General features: G+C 46.2%; 1 protein-coding gene across 1 annotated transcript in view; it reads right to left on the reverse strand.

The window, feature by feature from the left end:
- Nucleotides 1-263: 263 nt before the first annotated feature.
- Nucleotides 264-21,203, reverse strand: part of LOC115459803 (zinc finger protein 271-like) — a 258,826-nt gene continuing 237,886 nt past the window's right edge. The window contains exon 7 of the mRNA XM_030189625.1: nt 264-416. Within this exon, the coding sequence (XP_030045485.1) occupies nt 264-416 (153 nt within the window). The remainder of the gene's footprint in view (nt 417-21,203) is intronic.

Consider the following 21,203-nt stretch of genomic DNA (forward strand, 5'->3'; position numbering starts at 1 on the left):
AATCTTTTACATGCACTGAGTGTAATAAAAGTTTCACTTCATCCTACCTGAAAACTCATCAAATGATCCCCAACGGAAAGAAGCCTTTTACATGCAGTGAGTGTAATAAAAGTTTCAGTCGTTCAACATATCTGAAAATCCACTACATAAACCACAGCAGAAAGACACCTTTTACATCATAGCTGAAAATGCACCAAATAATGCAGATTGGAAAGAAACCTTTTATATGCACTGAGCTTTCACTAATTGTACTTCTTTAGGGATTACCTTAAATGTGATTTCTGCAAATGCTGTAAAGTCTCCAATGACTTGTCAATCACTTCCTTCTCTGTGGATCCTGCAATCATAATGTCATCCTCATAGTGAAAGACACGTGTCTTCTCACTGTCCAGTCCCTCTAGGGTTGCTCCCACTACCTGATGAGATGTGGTTGGACTATGTTTCAGAGCTTGAAGGAGATGTGTAAAAACAGACTGTCTGGATTTATGAGAGAATGCTGTAGTCTCTTCGGTTTGCTCAGAAACTTTAATTGCAAAGAAACAATAAGGCTCATTTTCGAAAGAGATGGATGACCAAAAAGTGACATAAATTGGCACTTGGACGTCCATCTCACAGAGATGTCCAAATTGGTATAATCGAAACTTGATTTTGGACGGCTTTCCCTGAAGTCCGTCGCAAAGACGTCCAAATCTCAAGGGGGCGTATCGGAGGCGTGGTCAAAGTGGGACTTAGGCGTTCCAAAGACTTGGATGTATTTGAGCCATAATGGAAAAAAAGCAAAGACGTCCAGGACTAAAACTTGGATGTTTTCACCCAGACCTGTTTTTATTACGAATAAGGCACAAAAAGGTGCCCAGAATGACCAGATGACCACTGGAGGGAATCGGGGATGACCTCACCTTACTCCCCCAGTGGTCACTGACCCCCTCCCACCCTCAAAAAATATCATACTCATGTCCATCACAGCAGTATGCAGGTCCCTGGAGCAGTTTTAGTGGGTGCAGTGCACTTCAGGCAGGTGGACCCAGGCCCATCCCCTCCTACCTGTTACGTTTGTGGAGGAAACAGCGAGCCCTCCAAAACCCACCAGAAACCCTCTGTACCCACATATAGGTGCCCCCTTCACCTGTAAGGGCTATGGTAGTGGTGTACAGTTGGGGGTAGTGTATTTTGGGGGGCTCAACAGACAAGGTAAGGGAGCTGTGTACTTGGGAGCAGTTTATGATGTCCGCTGCAGTGCCCCCTAGGGTGCCCGATTGCTGTCCTGGCATGTCTGGGGGGGGGGGGCAATGTACTAAAAATGCTGGCTCCTCCCACATCCAAATGGCTTGAATTTGGACGTTTTAGACTTTGACGTCTTTGGTTTCAAAAATGGCTGAAAATCAAAGACGTCCAAATCCAAGGATGTCCAAGGTATTTTCGAACACAAAGACGGATGTCCACCTTTTTTCGAAAATGACCTTTTCCCCGCCTTCGAATTTGGACGTTCTACAAAGACGTTTCTGTCGAAAATGCCCCTCAATGTGAAATATCTGTGATAGTAAACACAGAATGTTCTGGTCTTAATTATGACAATATGTCCTATGCCATCACTGCAATTGGAGCGCCATATTTATCTTTCTAAAATCTACAGGTAGCCTAAAATTTACACCATCAGCCTTGATTATGGGAAAGATAAGTGAATTAAAAGGGGACGCCCTTTCCTTAATAACTCCTGATTCCAGTAATCCTTGTATTATAGGAGCTACACCCCTTTCTGCTGCTGGAGGATATTTATACTGTGCTGTATTTATAGATTTTATTCCTGGCTTTAATGGGAAAGCAATAGGTATCTGAAATTTTGCTTCCCTAGCATCATAAGGTGAATTTGCCCACACTGTTGTATTCTCTAAAGTCTGCTGTGTTTCTCCAGGTGTTTTGTTCTGTGCTTACAGCCTGCCTGCTCACTAACACAGACTTCTGAACAATTACTGCGGATTCTTTTGGATTCGTATTAGGTAAATGAGACTTTTAACGGAGAGTGTATAATTAATTATTGTCTAAGATACACAATGATTGATTAATATATATACACAACGATTTAAGATATATAGTTGAAGAGAAACAATCATCAAATCACTGGTCATACATCACTACATCCAGGCTTTTTTATCAGCAAAGCCAGGAGTCTCTTGACCAGGTAAGAAGCAATAATAAAGAAATATAATATATATACATACATCACATCACTGGTAATGCTTCACTACATCAAGGCTTTTTTTGCATCAGCTGAGAGAAGCCCCTTTTCAGCGAAGACAGGAGTCTCGTAAACCAGGCAGGTTCCTGCGTGACACATTTGCCCACAGGTGAGCTTCTAGCTTTCTGAAAAAAGGCTTCCCTTTTTATTAGGCTTAGAACTTATTTTCAGAGCTAAGGAAAATTACAAACTGTGCGTGAGAATTGTGGTCACATGTTTTTCTGTCCAGGTGGCCAGCCTGAACTCAAAACATGCTCCACCTCCCCCTGCACATACCAAATTAATTAGAGCCGTGCCTTATCTTCTTTCACATTGTGAATTGTTTTCACATGAACAGAATTATCACTTTAATGAGAGACTGCACTGTTGGTCAAGACAGAGTTGAAAAACAATTTCCAAAATCTTTCCAATTCACCAGGCAAATGCTCCCTGGGCTCAGAGTCCACGTCCACATCAGCTTTAGTTAATCTTGGCACTCTGTTCGAATCTCTGCTGCAGCATGTGATGGAAGATTATGAGACAAGCATGCATTCCCTAGCCAACACTGTTTTCTCAGAGCGTCCACCCCTAGAAAATGTGGGAATACAATTGGGCACATATACTGGAGTAATTCTTACCTCAGCTTGTGTCTGTAAGGTTATACTCACCATGTTCAATTGTAGTTCCTTCTTCTCAGATCCCTCAAATCCCTGCAGACTTATTTTCCTACAATAGCTCCATGAGGTACAAATGAAATTACACTTACAGAAGCACCAGTATCTAATAAGGCATATATGTCATCCACTTCGTGGCCTACTCCCTAATCAGGGCGTTATCAATACAGCACGGACAACCCCACAAGTATTTACATTCCAAACTACCCTCCCTATCTCAGATAACCTGAAAATCCTTGGAGTTACACTAGACCGTAATCTAACACTAGACAGCGATGTGAAATCCACAACAAAGAAAATGTTTTACTCAATGTGGAAACAACACGTAAAACAATTCTTCCCGAGGGCAACATTTCGCAACCTGATACAATCAATGGTACTAAGCCATGTAGACTATTGCAATGGAATCTATGCAGGATGCAACGAACAAACCTTAAAGAAACTTCAGACTGCCCAAAACTCAGCAGCCAGACTTATATTTGGAAAAACGCGATTTGAAAGCGCAAAACCTCTCCGTGAAAAACTACACTGGCTCCCACTCAAAGAATGCATCACCTTCAAAATCTGTACCTGGGTTCACAAAATTATCTACGGTGAAGCCCCAGGATACATGACAGACCTCATTGACATACCAATCAGAAACACATCCAAATCTACACGAACATATCTAAATGTACACTACCCAAGCTGCAAAGGACTCAAATACAAGTCAATTTACGCATCCAGTTTTCCTACATAAGCACACAACTGTGGAACGCCTTACCAAAAGCCCTGAAAACAACATATGACCACCTAAACTTCCGGAAATCACTAAAAACTAACTTGTTCGAAAAGGCATACCCCGCAGACCCAACTTGAATGCCTGAACTCTGCAACATAAGTAAAGTACGTAATGGCCATAACACAACTCTTCCGTTGACTGAGCCACATGAACTTTTGTCTACCACAACATCACATTGTATTTGTTCTCACCGGAGTTTGCGATCGCCACTCTGGTACCATGTAAGCCACATTGAGCCTGCAAATAGGTGGGAAAATGTGGGATACAAATGTAACAAATTAATAAAATAAATATATATATATTACACTGGGCTCTACAGCACCAATATACCTACTATTGGGAAACTGGAACAAGCTGCACCGTTACACGTTCCTACACAGACACTACATGCTAGCAGAATCCTTCATCTCAGTTGCACATGCAGAACATGGACAGACCCTCATCTAATACAGAATAGGGACCCACAAAAAAAAAAACATACAGACAAAAGTTGAAATAGAGACCCCCTCCACTCTGCCCAACAAAGCCAAACTCAGTGCAATACTGGTAAAAGAGAAACAGAATGAATTTTCTCCTGTACTTTCAAAATAAAAATAGAAAAAAAGAAAAAAATGTACATTTTACAAAGCAGGTACATCTCAGTCCTTACAAAGTATTACATAAAAATATTTTTTTCTTTTCTACCTTTGTTCTCTGGGAATTTAATTTTCTAATTGGGTTGATCCCAGTCTCTTTTTTTTTTTTTTGCACGTTCCATGAGTCATTGTTCCAAATTCTTTTCCAGGTTATCCTTTCCATTTCGTCTTCCTTTCTCTACATCTGTTTGGCATCGATCTTTCTTTCTTCTTTTTTCTCCACTATCAAATAGATGTGTACTTCTGTATTTTTTTTTTCCTGAACAGCTGACTTAGAACATAAGAGTAGCCATATTGTGTCAGACCAATGGTCCTTCTAGGCCAGTATCCTGTTTCCAACAGTGGCCAAAGCCAGGTCACAAGTACCTGCAGAAACCCAAATCATGGCAACATTCTGTGCTACAAATCCCAGGGCAAGCAGTTCCTTCCACACAAATGGATTATTCTGTTTTGAGACATGAAGTTCAATGTTGACAAGTGCAAAGTGATGCATGTGGGTAAGAGGAACCCGAATTATAGCTACGTCTTGCAAGGTTCCACGTTAGGAGTTACGGATCAAGAAAGGGATCTGGGTGTCGTCGTCGATGATACGCTGAAACCTTCTGCTCAGTGTGCTGCTGCGGCTAGGAAAGCGAATAGAATGTTGGGTGTTATTAGGAAGGGTATGGAGTCCAGGTGTGCGGATGTTATAATGCCGTTGTATCGCTCCATGGTGCGACCGCACCTGGAGTATTGTGTTCAGTACTGGTCTCCGTATCTCAAAAAAGATATAGTAGAATTGGAAAAGGTACAGCGAAGGGCGACGAAAATGATAGTGGGGATGGGACAACTTTCCTATGAAGAGAGGCTGAGAAGGCTAGGGCTTTTCAGCTTGGAGAAGAGACGGCTGAGGGGAGATATGATAGAAGTGTATAAAATAATGAGTGGAATGGATCGGGTGGATGTGAAGCGACTGTTCACGCTATCCAAAATACTAGGACTAGAGGGCATGAGTTGAAGCTACAGTGTGGTAAATTTAAAACGAATCGGAGAAAATTTTTCTTCACCCAACGTGTAATTAGACTCTGGAATTCATTGCCGGAGAACGTGGTACGGGCGGTTAGCTTGACGGAGTTTAAAAAGGGGTTAGATAGATTCCTAAAGGACAAGTCCATAGACCGCTATTAAATGGACTTGGAAAAATTCCGCATTTTTAGGTATAACTTGTCTGGAATGTTTTTACGTTTGGGGAGCGTGCCAGGTGCCCTTGACCTGGATTGGCCACTGTCGGTGACAGGATGCTGGGCTAGATGGACCTTTGGTCTTTCCCAGTATGGCACTACTTATGTACTTATGTACTAAGTGGTTTTATAAGTCAAAATAAAAATATTTTGTTTCATGCAGATTTGAACATAACTAAACGGGCTTTAAGCCCCTAATGCAGTCCATTGGTTTTCTTATATTTTGTGCTTGTGATGACTTATATACTGTGCCAAAACTGAAAACTCTTCTCTCTATCTGGTCAATAATAAAAGGAACACTATCCACCCTAAAAGGTTGTTTTGTGGCTGTACATGAGGAATTGTAATGTTGAATAAATAAGTGTGTGTTTGTATCCCTAGTTATGCATTCAAAGTTTATAGAATTCTTTCAAGAAAGTCAGTTAATCGTTTTACTTCATAGTGAAACGTAACCACAGAGGCATAGTATAGTCGCATTTCTAATAGGGTAATAATACTAGGGCCCATCTAAAGAGCAGGTTATTTTGAGCTAGTCTTCACTAGATCAAACTTGCTTTCCTTGTGCCATCACCATAGAATTCAGTTATATCATGGGAGCAAGTACATAGACATGTCTGAAACATTTGACAAAGTTGAGATTAGCATATATACCAACTTGCAGCGCTGCGTACGCCTTGTAGCGATATAGAAATGCTAAATAGTAGTAATAGTAGTAGTAGTAACTTGGATTTAAAAGCCTGTCCTTTAGTGATGTCGCATGTTCAGAAATTGTAGCCATAAGTATAGACGGTTATTCAAATATTATCACATGCACACACCAAAACAGGCATCCATACACACAGTGCACAACAACAACTTCTACAGATTACATCCAAAACTTATTTTTTCTCATTTCCATCTTCCAAAATTTTAGACAGCAGATGTACACAGGGCCGGTCTTAGCAAGTGCTACGTCTTGCCCCATCCTTGGCCACCTTTAAATCTAGACTGAAAGCCCACTTATTTAACATTGCTTTTGACTCGTAACCACTTGTAACCACTCGCCTCCACCTACCCTCCTCTCCTCCTTCCTGTACACATTAATTGATTTGCTTACTTTATTTATTTTTTGTCTATTAGATTGTAAGCTCTTTGAGCAGGGACTGTCTTTCTTCTATGTTTGTGCAGCGCTGCGTACGCCTTGCAGCGCTATAGAAATGCTAAATAGTAGTAGTAGTAGGCCCTATGCAGACCAATTTGATGGGGCCCCACCTAGCCCCGACCCTAGCTCCGCCCCCTCCCTAGCTCCAGGGCCGGCCACCCCTCCCTCCAAGCTCCCAGACCGCTCCCTCCGAGCTCCAAGGCCCCCAGTTCCAGGGCCTCCCTCCCTCGCAGCTCCAGGGCCCCCCTCCCTCCCTCCCTCCCAGTCATTTTTTAACATCCCCCTCCAAAATCCAGTACTAGGTATGCCGAGAATACAAAACACTCAGGACCTATAGAGCAATTCTACCATACCATAAGCAGTCATTTCTACTAATCACACAAAGAAAAGGAAAACATCTTAAAACACTACAGTGAGCACTACAGCATCAATTCACCTATTGTAAAATGAAACCAGACAGAATAGTACAGATCGTCGTCGATCCTGCACAGTCAATGCCAAGTAAAAGCCATGTCTTTTTCACAAACACAGATACACCCTAATCCACTATAGAATAAGTAGTAATATTAAAACTTTCTATTTAGACAAAAATTAAACTGAACCCCCAAGATGCCAGACTCTGCATACAATGCAACACCACAGAAACAGAAAATGTCCCCTAGTACTGTGCAAAATATAAAGACAGCAGATGTAAATTTGAAAAAAAAAACCTAACAAATACCAATCACCATTTTACAAATTAACAAATAGAAATAAAACAAATATAGAAAATAAAATAATACCATTTTATTGGACTAATAGATTTAGCTTTCAGAGGCCAAAACATCCTTCCTCAGGTCAATATAGTATAGTACTGTTACAGTATCCTATCCTGACCTGAGGAAGGGGGTTTTGTTCTCCGAAAGTTAGACAAAATGTATTAAAAATGTATTAAAATTAGTCCAATCAAAAGATTACCTTGTTTACATGTTCTGTATTATAAACATTTATTAACACATTTCCTAAAGCAAAAAAATAAAAATATATATTTTATTTACAGTTTGTTGTCTCAGGTTTCTCCTTTCCTCATCTTCTTTTCACTGTCTTCCTTCCATCCAGCATCTGTCTTCGGTCTCTCTCTGCCATCCAGTGTCTGCCCTCTCTCCCTGCCCCTTCCATCCACATCTGCCCTCTATCTCTGCCCCTTCCATGATCCATCCACCATCTGCCCCTGTCTGCCCTCTCTCTCCCCCTCATCCATTCACTATCTGCCCTTTCTATCCCTTCCATCCACTGTCTGCCCTCTCTCTCTCTGCCCCTTCAATCCACCATTTGCCCTCCCTCTGCCATCCATCCAGGGTTTGCCCTCCCTCTCGCTCCCCCATCCAGGATCTGCCCCTCTCTCCGCCCCTTTTTTTCAGCCCCCAGTTCCAGCCCCACTACCACCAGTCCTCCATTTCAGCCCCAGCCCTTTTCTCCCACCAGTCCCGAGCTTCAGCCCCCCAGCCACTTCTCCCTGTCCCCTTTTCAGCCCCCAGTCTCCAGTTTCAGCCTCCAGTCCCAGTACTAGCCCCCTTATCCCACCTACCCTCCTTTTCAGCCCCCAGTTCCAGCCCCCTTTATCCACATGCCTTGTATTAGGGCCCCCTTTTCAGAACCATTCTCCCACCTGACCCACGCATGCCCCATTTTCCCACCAGCCCCAGGCCCCATATGGCTCCTTCTCAGACCCCAGTGACAGTCCCCTTCTCCCATCCAAGAACCCCAGTCCCCTCCCCACCCGTCCCCTTCAACCATCCAAGAACCCCCTCCCCACCCCCTTCTCCCGTGAATACCCCTCCCACCTCAGTCCCCTTATCCCATCCAAGAACCCCAGTCCCCTCCCCACCCATCCCCTTCTCCCATCCGTGACCCCCTCCTCAACCCCAGTCCCCTTCAACCATCCAATAACCCCCTCCCCACCCCCTTCTCCCATCCGTGAATACCCCTCCCACCTCAGTCCCCTTATCCCATTCAAGAACCCCAGTCCCCTCCCCACCCGTCCCCTTCTCCCATCCGAGAATCCCCTCCCCAACCCGTCCCCTTCAACCATCCAAGAACCCCCTCCCCACCCCTTCTCCCATCCGTGAACCCCCTCTCCACCTCCCCATTGAGAACCCTCACCCTACCCTTCCCCACCTGAGAACCTCCACCCCCCACCCTTCTCCCATCTGAGTCCCCCCCACCGACCCACCTACCAGCTGAGCTCCATTCTGCCGCCCACCACCCTCACTGCCTTTAAAAAAACAATTTGGAAGCGTCGGAGAGACAGTGACAGGCAGCGCCTCGCGTCTGCCCTGCTACTAAAAATCTCTTCGACGTCGTTCGGGCCTTCCCCACATTCAGTCCCGCCCGCCCTCGCGGTAATTGGAAGTTACCTCAGAGGAGGGTGGGACTCAATGTGGGAAGGCCCAATGACGTCGAACAGATTTTAGTAGCAGGGCGGGCAGACGCGAGGCGCTGCCTGTCACTGTCTTTGGCGCTTCCAAATTGCGTTTTTAAAGGCAGGAGTGACAGGAGAGCAGCGACTCGGAGCACCCCCCCCACCCACTGACATCTGGGGGGGGCAGACCGCCCCCACCACGCCGCCGTTGCGCATCGGATTCGTTGGGAGGGAGGGAGGACGGACGGACTGGAGCTCGGGCGGGCGGGAGGGGCGACCTGGGGCGCGCGCGGGGCCCTATGCGGCCGCCTCGGTCGCCTCGCCTTAAGACCGGCCCTGGATCAGCAAAACTCAAAGCACTCCAAAACAAGTAAAGTCAGAAACAACAGTTTATATCTAATTGTTCAACCGCCCGCCCCTTAGGAGTCACCTTTGGGTTTAAGAAGCAAAGCCATGTGCATGTAAGGATTGAATAAACAATTTACCACAAAGTTTAAAGCAAATGTCCTTAATATGTAATACTTAGTAGCAATAATGAAACAATGATGGATTTTCAGTAGTAAGCAGCCTGAGCCAACAGATTTATTTCCACTCAACAGAATTAACTTTGTATAAACTTGGCGACTGTGCTGAACTGAACAATGTTGGCACATTTAGACTGACTGGACAGAACTTCTGCATAAAGGACACCCCCCCTCATTATTCCATACCTCTCTGTGATAGTAATAGAAAAAAGGCAAATGCATTTTTATAATATACCACTGCAATCCACAAAACAAAAGAGCAAATTCCCACATGCCCTATTTTTCTTTTAATGTAGGCACAGGAAAAAAAAAAAGGTTAAATTCTCCCAGGTTTCAACCTAATTTCATTTCATCAAGCAGATCAATCCATAGACTGGTGGGTTGTGTCCATCTACCAGCAGGTGGAGATAGAGAGCATTCTTTTGCCTCCCTATACGTGGTCATGTGCTGCCGGAAACTCCTCAGTATGTCGATATCAAAGCTCCATCCGCAGGACTCAGCACTTAGAGAATTACATCCACAAAGGGACACTCTGCCCAGCTCACCACCGCCGAAGCGGGGGAGGGGAATCCGTCCAGCTCATCCCCGCGAAGCGGGGGAGGGACACACCTGCCGATGCGGGGGGATCTGGCTTATCCTGCTACCGCAACCGCGGGAGGAGCTGGCTTACCCCAACACCGCCAAAGCGGGAGGGATACAAAGCTACCCTACTGCCGCAGGAAGCGGGAGGGAGCGCCGGCATAATATAGTTATCAATCCAGCCACCGCCGAAACGGGGGGGAGAGGAATGCAGCAGCTCACTGTAAGCAGTAGAAGTAGAGCGCTTCCTCGCTCTCAGCATAGTGGCGATAACCTTGTCTGAGAAGCCCTTCTTCCTCAGCTGCTTCCGCTCAAGAGCCAGGCCGTAAGACCAAAGGGGGAGGGATCCTCCATCACCACGGGACCCTGATGCAAGAGGCCCCGCTCCGCTGGCAGCTTCAGAGGGCCGTCCACTGAGAGCCTGATTAGGTCCGCATACCAGGGACGTCTGGGCCAATCCGGACCCACTAGGATCACCCGGCCCGGATGCTTTGCCACCCGGCCTAGCACTCTGCTCAACATGGGCCAGGGCGGGAACACGTAGAGAAGCTCCTGTGCCGGCCACTGCTGGAGAAGAGCATCGACCCCCAGAGATCGAGGGTCCCGTCCTCTGCTGAAGAACCGCGGCACTTGGCAATTGGCTGAGGACGCCATCAGATCCAGGCTCGGCTGGCCCCAGCACCTCGTGATGTCCGAGAACGCCGGATCCGAGAGCTGCCACTCTCCGGGATCCAAAGTATGGTGACTGAGGAAGTCCGTCTTGACATTCATGACTCCCGCAATGTGGGCCGCCGACAGCTGTTCCAGATTCGCTTCCGCCCACAGGCATAGCTTCATGGCCTCCTTGGCTAGAGAGGCGCTCCTGGTACCTTCCTGGTGATTGACATATGCCACTGCCATGGCATTGTCCGACAGGACCCGTACTGGCTTCAGCACCAGGACCGGGAGAAACTCCAGAAGCGCCAGTCAAATGGCTCGGAGTTCCAGGAGGTTGATAGATTGCTTCGCCTCTGCAGGCGTCCAGAGCCCCTGAGCTGTCCTTCCCAGGCAGTGGGCTCCCCAGCCCGTCAAGCAGGCATCCGTCGTGATGACCACCCACTCCGGGGTCATGAGAGGCATTCCTGCGGACAGCTTGTCTGGTCTCAGCCACCAACCCAGCGCCTTGCGCACCGTTGGATCCAAGGGAAGGTGTGCAGCGTAATCTTCAGATACTGGAGTCCACCGCCGCAGCAGGGAGTGCTGTAGGGGTCTCATATGGGCCCTTGCCCAGGGCACTACCATCATGGGCGTCATGGAGCCCAAGAGCTGCACATAGTCCCTAGCTCGGAGAGTGGAAGCTGTTAGGAACTGGTCCACCTGGGCCCGAAGCTTGCCGCTCCGGTTGTCTGGCAGGAACACTCTGCCCACTAGGGTGTCAAATCGAACTCCCAAGTACTCCAGGGACTGAGTCGGGCGCAGCTGACGTTTCTCCTAGTTGATGACCCATCCCAGGGAGCTCAGAAGAGCAATCACCCTGTCCGTAGCCTTCTCACACTCTGCATAAGAGGGGGCTCGGATCAACCAATCGTCCAGATAGGGATGGACTTGTACTCCTTCCTTGCGGAGGTAAGCCGCGATGACCACCATCACTTTGGAGAAGGTCCGCAGAGCCGTAGCCAACCCGAAAGGGAGGGCTCTGAACTGGAAGTGGCGGCCCAGGACTGTGAAGCGCAGGAAGCGCTGATGAGTAGGCCAGATGGGAATATGTAAGTAAGCTTCCTTGATGTCCAAGGATGCCAGGAATTCTCCTTTCTTCACTGCAGCTATTACGGAGCGGAGAGTCTCCATCCGGAAGTGCCGAACTTGAGATCGAGAATAGGCCGAGCAGAACCTTCTTTCTTTGGCACCACAAAGTAAATGGAGTAGCGCCCCTTGCCAAGATGATCTACTGGCACCGGGACCACCGCGCCCAGGCGGATCAGGTTGCTCAAAGTCTGCTGCACGGCAGCTGCTTTGACCTGGGACTTGCAGGGAGAGTTTACAAGCCCTCCTCTCAAGGGCCGGCAGAACTCCAGCTTGTAGCCGTCTCTGATGACTTCCAGAACCCAAGCGTCTGAAGTTACCCTGGTCCACTCGCCCAGGAATGAGGACAACCTTCCTCCTATCTGCACTGGGCCATGGACCAGGTCCCCGTCATTGGGTATGCGACCCTGGGGGTGGGCCGGAGGACGAACCTCCGGGCCAGCGGTCCCTGCGAAAGGAATGCTGCTTGGGGGAGAAATTCTGTTTGAAGGAAGAGGAGGCAGAGGAGCCCGACTTGCCCGGGCGATACCGACGGGCTTCCTGGAATCGGCCCTTAGAGGAACCAGGGCAAGTACTGCTGGCCCGAGTCCTGACCTCCGGCAACCTCTTGCCCTTGGACGTGCCGAGCTCCGTCACGATCTTGTCCATCTCGTCCCCAAAGAGCAGCTTGCCTTTAAAAGGCAACTTGGCTAAGCCAGATTTAGAGGCATGGTCAGCAGACCAGTGCTTAAGCCAGAGCCACCGCCGCGCAGAGACCGTCTGAGCCATACCTTTGGCCGAGGCTCTCAAAACATCATACAGCAAGTCTGCCAAGTAGGCCAAACCTGACTCCAGGGTCGGCCATTCCGCCATCCAGGAAGGATCCAAGGGGGAAGCCCGCTGCAAAACAGTCAGGCACGCCCTAGCCACGTAGAAGCCGCAAACCGAGGCTTGCAAACTCAGAGCGGCCGCCATCATTCTCCTGTCCTGAGCGTCCTTCAGGGCAGTGCCACCTTCCACCGGCAGCGCCGTTTTCTTAGTCACGGCAGTGATTAAGGAATCTACCATGGGCCAGACAAAGGCTTCCCGTTCCCCCTCTGGCAAGGGGTACAGACGGGACATAGCCCTGGCTACTTTCAGGCTCGCTTCAGGGGCATCCCATTGCGCTGAAATTAAGGTCTGCATGGCTTCATGAACATGGAAGGTTCTAGGCGGGCGCTTTGTTCCCAGCATAATGGCGGAGCCAGCCGAGGCTGAGAGCGGGCCTTCCTCCGGAGAGGCAATCTTCAAAATGCTCATGGCCTGCACAAGCAGGTTGGGCAAATCCTCTGAGCGAAAAAGCCGCGCTGCAGAGGGGTCATCCGCTCCATCCGAGCGAGGATCAGTCTCCTCCATAGAGTCCGCTAAGGATCTCTGGCAGAACTCAGATACACTGCCGTCATCCACATCAGAGGAAGGTGGTAGTGCATGCGCATAGGTGCGCATAGGCGACCGCTCCCCCTGCATCCCCCTGGGTGGCGATGCCGGTAATTGGGAAACAAAATGGGAGCTGGGCAGACTTCTACGGTCTATGCCCTGATTGTGACTGAATAGATAGGGATGGGCTGGAGTGTACATTTTAAGGGGCTTCGACGTTAGCTCCAGAACGTAGTACAAGAATAGCGCTGGGTAGACTTTTACGGTCTGTGCCCTGAGAATAGCAAGGACAAATCAAACTCGGGTATACATATAAAGCATCACATACCATGTAAATGACTTTATCTTGTTGGGCAGACTGGATGGACCGTACAGGTCTTTATCTGCCGACATTTACTATGTTACTGTTAGATAGATATGAAAGCCCTTCGCACCTTTGGAGAACTCCTTGTAGCCCTTTCCTCCCACAACATGAGAGCATGTAATCTGTTTCTCCAATTCCAGAATGAGGGAGGCTCTTCAAGAACCCAATGTTTGAGTATGCATTTCTTCCCCAACGCATAAGCCTTACTAAGAAATAAACGGGAATTTTTATGCCTCCCATTTATTCAGCAAAATGCCCTTCCAAGAATATGCTACACGTTGATCAAATAATGTCCTTAAATATCGCCAAAAAGCATGAAAAAAATATTGTCCCCCCACCCCCACCCCGCTGATATTTGGGACATTTACCAATAGGCACTGAACCTGCTCTGGCCGCCTGATATTGGGATATATAGGCCCTATGGAGTACTCTATATTGACTTTCCTGTAATTCGGCGTTCCCAACCTGCTTTGGGATAGCTTTAATCCATTTTTAAAAATCTACCCCCTGTCAATTCGAACCTAAGATCTCTACTCCAAGCCTCCCAAAGAGAGCCATACTCCTGGGGGGGGGGGGGGGGGGGGGGGGGGGGGGGAAGAAAAGTGACCAAAGCTCTATGTAAACCTGATATTGAAACCTGGCCAAAAACATTGCCTTGTTTGAAGTCTCTAATTTTCTGGCCTCGCCTCATATTCAGAAGCTCATGATCTAAGCTGGAATAATAGTGATGCAACTGTCTATAAGCAAAGTAATCCTTATGAGTTCGGGAAAGCCTCTGTTGTAGGTCCTGAAAGGAATACATGTACGTAAGTATTGCCATACTGGGACAGACCAAAGGTCCATCAAGCCCAGGATCCTGTTTCCAACAGTGGCCAATCCAGGTCACAAATAACTGGCAAGATCCCAAAAAAGTACAAAATATTTTGCAGTGGATTTTCCTCAAGTCAATTTTAATAATGGTCTATGGCCTTTTCCTTTAGGAAGCCGTCCAAACCTTTTTTAAAACCCCACTAAGCTAACCTCCTTTACCACATATTCTGGCAATGAATTCCAGAGTGTAATTACATGTTGAGTGAAGAAATATTTTCTCCGATTCGTTTTAAATTTACTACTTTGTAGCTTCATTGAATGCCCCCTAGTCCTAGTATTTTTGGAAAGAGTAAACAGATGCTTCACGTCTACCCTAGGGGGTAAGCTTGTCCCTCGTATTATTCCAGTTTGTTTGTTTTTGTTCCCCTTCCTCTGTGGGAGGTGGTGGAGATGAAAACGGTAACGGAATTCAAACATGCGTGGGATATGCATAAAGGAATCCTGTGCAGTAGGAATGGATCCTCAGAAGCTTAGCCGAAATTGGGTGGCGGAGCAGGTGGGGGAAGAGAGGTTGGTGGTTGGGAGGCGAGGATAGTGGAGGGCAGACTTATACGGTCCGTGCCAGAGCCGGTGATGGGAGGCGGGACTGGTGGTTGGGAGGCGGGAAATACTGCTGGCCAGACTTGTACGGTCTGTGCCCTGAAAAAGGCAGGTACAAATCAAGGTAAGGTATACACATATGAGTTTATCTTGTTGGGCAGACTGGATGGACCATGCAGGTCTTTTTCTGCCATCATCTACTATGTTACTATGTGTTACCCTTTGTCTATAGTATTGCCCTGCTTCTGGCAGGTCAGTGTTTTAAATCAGTCTTTTCCTTTAGCCTGCTTCAATTCTTTCTTTGCTGTGTCTGTCTCCTGTTCCCGGTGAGCTCTGCCCCTTATCCGATCTGTGTGTGTTTAGGCTACGGCGTCTGTTTGCTTACCTCCCCTTTGCCTTGATGTGCAGTGTGGCACAGCCTTGTGTATCCCTATAAGCAGTTCCTTTGTTTATTGTGAGGCCAGCTTTTGCAGCCTGGTGTGTGGATTCCCCTTGCCTTTGAGTGCAGTGTGGCACAGCTTTGTGTATCCCTTTATCCCTGTGTGTTGTGAGACCAGCATTGTGTTTGCTTAGGTGGTTTCACCTTTCCTTGGTATGCTGAATTGTTCAGCCTAGTGTGTTCCTATGAGTGGCTTCCCCTTTCCTTGAGTGCTGAATGGTTCAGCCTAGAGTGTATTCCTATAGTTGGCTCCCTTATCCCTGAGTGCTGTATAGTACAGCCTAGTGTCCCTTCTGGGGCTTCTTGTATTTGTTGATCGCCCTGTGGCACAGCCTTGTGTATACCTTTAGAGGCTTCTGTCTCTCATCCTTTCCCTTGTGTCTCAACCCTGCACTGTTGCACTGCTTGTGCTCCAGTCCCTTGGGGGGACTCTTCGTTGTTCTCCCTTCCCACTGTGTGACTGGGTTCCCAGTGGGCTGTGAGGCCCGCTTGCTTGGACTCTACCTGATTTATAAAGTACAATCTGTCTGTTTTAATATTAATCGTTTATGTAGTTACTGGAAATGACCAGTCTCTTTAAAGTGATCTGCATTGAACCGAAAGGTATATAGCGGAAAATAAATTTTATTGTCATCCTATGGTTCACCAGACTGTGGATTTTGAACACTGAAGGTAAGGCTTTATAGATCGAACAACAAGGTAGGTAGGGGGAGCCAGTGGGCTGCTTTGAATAGTGGAGCGGTGTGGTTGAATTTCTTTTTACCATTGATAAGTTTAATGGCAGTGTTCTGAATTACTTGTAGACGCCTAATGTCAGATGTTCTAAGACCTATATAGAGTAAATCACAGTAGTCTAGTTTACTGATAATGAAAGAAGGATGAGTTTATTTCGTTTGGGTGGTTCAATAAAAGGGCGAATTGAGCAGATTTGTTGCATTTTGTAGAAGCATTGTCGGATTACAGTAGAAATATGTGGTCGAAAGAAGCATTGTCGGATTACAGTAGAAATATGTGGTCGAAAGAAGAGTGAATCGTCTAAAATAACGCCCAAACGTTTCATGCTAGATGATTGTGGAGTATCAGTTGTGCCAAGAAGGATTTGTAGTGATAAGGAAGCATTTGGACTGTTCGAAAAGAAGACAGCTACATTTATTTGGGTTGAACATCAATTTATTATCAAAGCCAGTCAGTGATTTGTGTCAAGTTATGGTTGATATTCTGAATCAAATGATTATCGGTATAGTCTATGACGTGCAATAGCTGAACGTCATCTGCATAGACATATGCAGTGAAGACTAAGGATTGAGCAAGTGTAAGTCAAGGGGCTAGGAAAATGTTAAATAACAACATAGGGGACGAGATTGATCCCTGTGGGACTCCCCAGGTCAAAGAGAATCACGCTGATGCCTTGTTCTGGAAGTGGAATATATAGAAACGTTCAGTGAGGTATGAATGGAACCAGGTGAAAGCTAAATCTTGGACACCTATATGGCGGAGTCTATCCAAAAGCAGAGTATGATCAACTAGATCAAATGTTGAGGAGAGGTCAAGTGACAATAATAGAACAGAGTTGTTTTGATCTAGTCTGTGGTGCATGAATGTTGTAATGCAAAGTAGAGTTAGTTTCAGTGCTGTGGTGTGGCATGAATCCAGTATGATTGGGATGAAGTGCATTTGTTTTTATCAAGAAATCCAGAAGCTGAGAGTGGATTATGGTCTCTGCGATCTTATTAAGGAATGGTAGGTTGGCAATAGGAGGATAGCCACATTTGTCTGAAATAGGTTTAGAAATGTCCTTAAGTGTGAGTTTCATGATTGCTAGTTTTCAAGCTGCTGGATCAGTTCCCAAGGAGAAAGAAGATGAAATCCTATGAGAAATGAAAGGACCAAGCTCTTTGTTGGATCGTTTGATAAAAATAGACAGGATAGCGTCATGGGGAGCTGTAATAGATTTAATGTAACTTGGAGGGGCATAATCGAACGAGGGCGGCCATCTCTAGGAGCGGCCATCTCTGGGGCCGGTCCCGGGAAGGGGCGGAGCCAACCATATAATCGAACAAGATGGGCGGCCATCTGTCGTTTCAATAATGCAGTCCAGCCTGCCCAAATTTAGATCTACCTTATAGATGGGCGAACTCGGTTTTTGGCGATAATGGAAACCCAGTGCGGCCATCTCAAAACTGCCCAAATCCAAGGCATTTGGTCATGGGAGGGGCCAGCATTCATAGTGCACTGGCCCTCCTCACATGCCTAGACACCAACCGGGCACCCTAGGGGGCACTGTGGTGGACTTCAGAAAAAGCTCCCAGGTGCATAGCTCCCTTACGTTGGGTGCTGAGCCCCCCAACCCCCCCCCCCCCAAAACCCACTACTCACAAATGTACAACACTACCATAGCTCTAAGGGGTGAAGGGGGGCACCTACATGTGGGTACAGTGGGTTTCGGGTGGGTTTTGAAGGGCTCACATTTACCACCACAAGTGTAACAGGTAGGGGGGGAATGGGCCTGTGTCCGCCTGGCTGAAGTGCACTGCACCCAGTAAAACTGCTCCAGGGACCTGCATACTGCTGCGATGGACCTGAGTATGACATTTGATGCTGGCATAGAGGCTAGCAGAAAAAGTTTTTAAAGGTTTTTTTTTAGGGTGGGAGGGGTAGTGACCACTGGGGGAGTCAGGGGAGGTGATCCCCGATTCCCTTCGGTGGTCATCTGGTCAGTTTGTGCACTTTTTTGAGGCTTGGTCCTAAAAATAAATGGACCAAATAAAAGGGCATTCCAAGTATCCACCACTCTCTCTGTGAAATAATACTTCCTGACATTTTTCTTGAGTCTGCCCCCCTTCAACCTCATTTCATATCCTCTAGTTCTACCGCCTTCCCGTCTCCGGAACAGGTTCATTTGCGGATTAATACCTTTCAAATATTTGAATGTCTGTATCACATCACCCGTTTCTCCTTTTCTCCAGGGTACACATGTTCAGGTCAGCAAGTCTCTCCTCATACGTTTTGTAACGCAAATCCCATACCGTTTTTTGTAGCTTTGCACCACTTCAATTTTTTTTTACATCCTTAGCAAGATACGGCCTCCAAAACTGAACACAATACTCCAGGTGGGGCCTCACCAATGACTTGTATAAGGGCATCAACACCTCCTTTCTTCGGCTGGTCACACCTCTCTCTATACAGCCTAGCAACCTTCTGGCTACGGCCACCGCCTTGTCACACTGTTTCATCGACTTCAAATCCTCAAATACTATCACCCCAAGATCCCTCTCCCCGTCTGTACATATCAGACTCTCACCGCCTAACACATACATCTCCCATGGATTTCTACTCCCTAAGTGCATCACTTTGCATTTCTTCGCATTGAATTTTAATTGCCAGACATTAGACCATTCTTCTAGCTTCTGCAGATCTTTTTCATGTTTTCCACTCCCTTTGGGGTGTCCACTCTATTACAAATCTTGGTGTCATCCGCAAAAAGGCAAACTTTACCTTCTAAACCTTCAGCAATGTCACTCACAAATATATTGAACAGAATCGGCCCCAGCACCAATCCCTGAGGCACTCCACTACTCACCTTTCCCTCCTCCTCCCACCCTCTGGCGTCTGTCCATCAACCAGTTCCTAATCCAGTTCACCACTTCGAGTCCTATCTTCAGCCTGTCAAGTTTATTCAAGAGCCTCCTGTGGGGAACCGTGTCAAAAGCTTTGCTGAAATCTAAGTAGATTACATCTATAGCATGTTCCTGATTCAATTCTCTGGTCACCCAGTCAAAGAATTCAATGAGATTCGTTTGGCGCGATTTACCTTTGATAAAACCATGTTGTCTTGGATCTTGCAACTTATTGGCTTCCAAGAAATTCACTATCCTTTCCTTCAGCATCACTTTCTTTACTTTTCCAATAACCGAAGTGAGGCTTACTGGCCTGTAGTTTCCAGCTTCTTCCCTATCACCACTTTTGTGAAGAGGGACCACATCCGCTGTTCTCCAATCCCACGGAACCTCTCCCATCTCCAAGGATTTATTAAACAAATCTTTAAGAGTACATAAGTACATAAGTATTGCCATACTGGGAAAGACCAAAGGTCCATCAAGCCTAGCATCCTGTTTCCAACAGTGGCCAATCCAGGTCCCAAATACCTGGCAAAATCCCAAGAGGACCCGCCAGAAGAGGACCCGCCAGAACCTCTCAATATCCTGGGGTGGATCCCGTCCGGTCCCATGGCTTTGTCCACCTTTAGATTTTCAAGTTGTTCATACACACTCGCTTCCGTGAACGGTGCTATATCCGCTCCATTCTCATATGTACTTTTGCCAATCAATCGTGGTCCTTCTCCAAGATTTTCTTCAGTGAAAAACAGAACAAAAGTATTTGTTTAGCAAATTTGCTTTTCCTTAATCATTATCCACACAGCAGTTCGCAACATCTTTCAGTCTCACAATTCCATTTTTAGTCTTCCTCCTTTCACTAATATACCTGAAGAAATTTTTGTCGTCCCTCTTTCCATTTCTAGCCATTTGTTCTTCCACTTGCGCTTTCATCAGATGTATCTCTCTTTTGGCTTCTTTCAGTTTTCATCCGGTATTCCTCTCCGTGTTCTTCTTCTTGAGTTTTTCTGTATTTCATGAACGCCAGCTCTTTTTTTTTAAACATTTTTATTTATAACCATTTAAATTTTTACAAGCGATAAAACAACTTGCTGGAAATACAGAGAAAGTAATATGTAGGAATTTTTTCAGTCAGGTAATTCTATTCTCTTCCTTAGACCACTAAATAGGGAGAGTGAAACAAGATAAGATCAATTAAACAGTAAACAGAGAAAAAAAACCGTGGTATTAACCTGATTATCCCCAGATATTACTCATCTAATTCATTATTCTACATTGATCATCTGGTTGGCTTCTTCAAGGCCAATATGGTGTATAGTCAAATCATTTAATTGAAAACATACTTATTGTCCAATATTAGTTAGAAATAATACATCTGATTACATTTTCTCTTTTAAAAACCAGAAGTTATTTAACAATACATATACTTAAGTCTCTAATTCAAATCCCACTGATTAAAGTAATCCCAGTTTTTACAGGCTTCACTCCTTTTAAAGTAATAATTTGAGGAAATATTTCTGAGGAAAACTTTAGGAGTCATACCCTGAACTCTGGGAAAAACAATAATCTCGATATTAATCATCTATAATAATATTCATTTTATTATTCAAAATTTCTGGTCTATTATCATTTTCAAAATCATAACCACTTCTTGCTCATGTAGAATCATTTGTTATATCCATTTTTTACTCTCAAAGAATTCATTTGAATTGTCCATGTAACTCTCTAATAAAATTATATCTGAAACAAAATTGTTTACTGCCACTGTTAGGTCCCGAAGCGCCTTCCAGATGGTATTCAATGTAACCTCCACGGGAGCCAAAAACTCAAAGTTGATTTCTCATAGGTGTTTAGGAGTGGTTCCACTGATTCGGGTTCTGCTGTAAACGTCCTCCGTTTCAGCATATACCTCTAACTCACTCCTCCACTCCTTTGGGCATGGTGGTTGAATAATTCGGGAGCGTTGGAGTTGTTTTTTCCAGGTCCAAGAGCGTCGATGCTCCTTCGCCGGTGCTAATCAAAGGACTCA

Source organism: Microcaecilia unicolor, chromosome 1 (genome assembly GCF_901765095.1).
Source record: "Microcaecilia unicolor chromosome 1, aMicUni1.1, whole genome shotgun sequence".
NCBI classification, from domain to species: domain Eukaryota; kingdom Metazoa; phylum Chordata; class Amphibia; order Gymnophiona; family Siphonopidae; genus Microcaecilia; species Microcaecilia unicolor.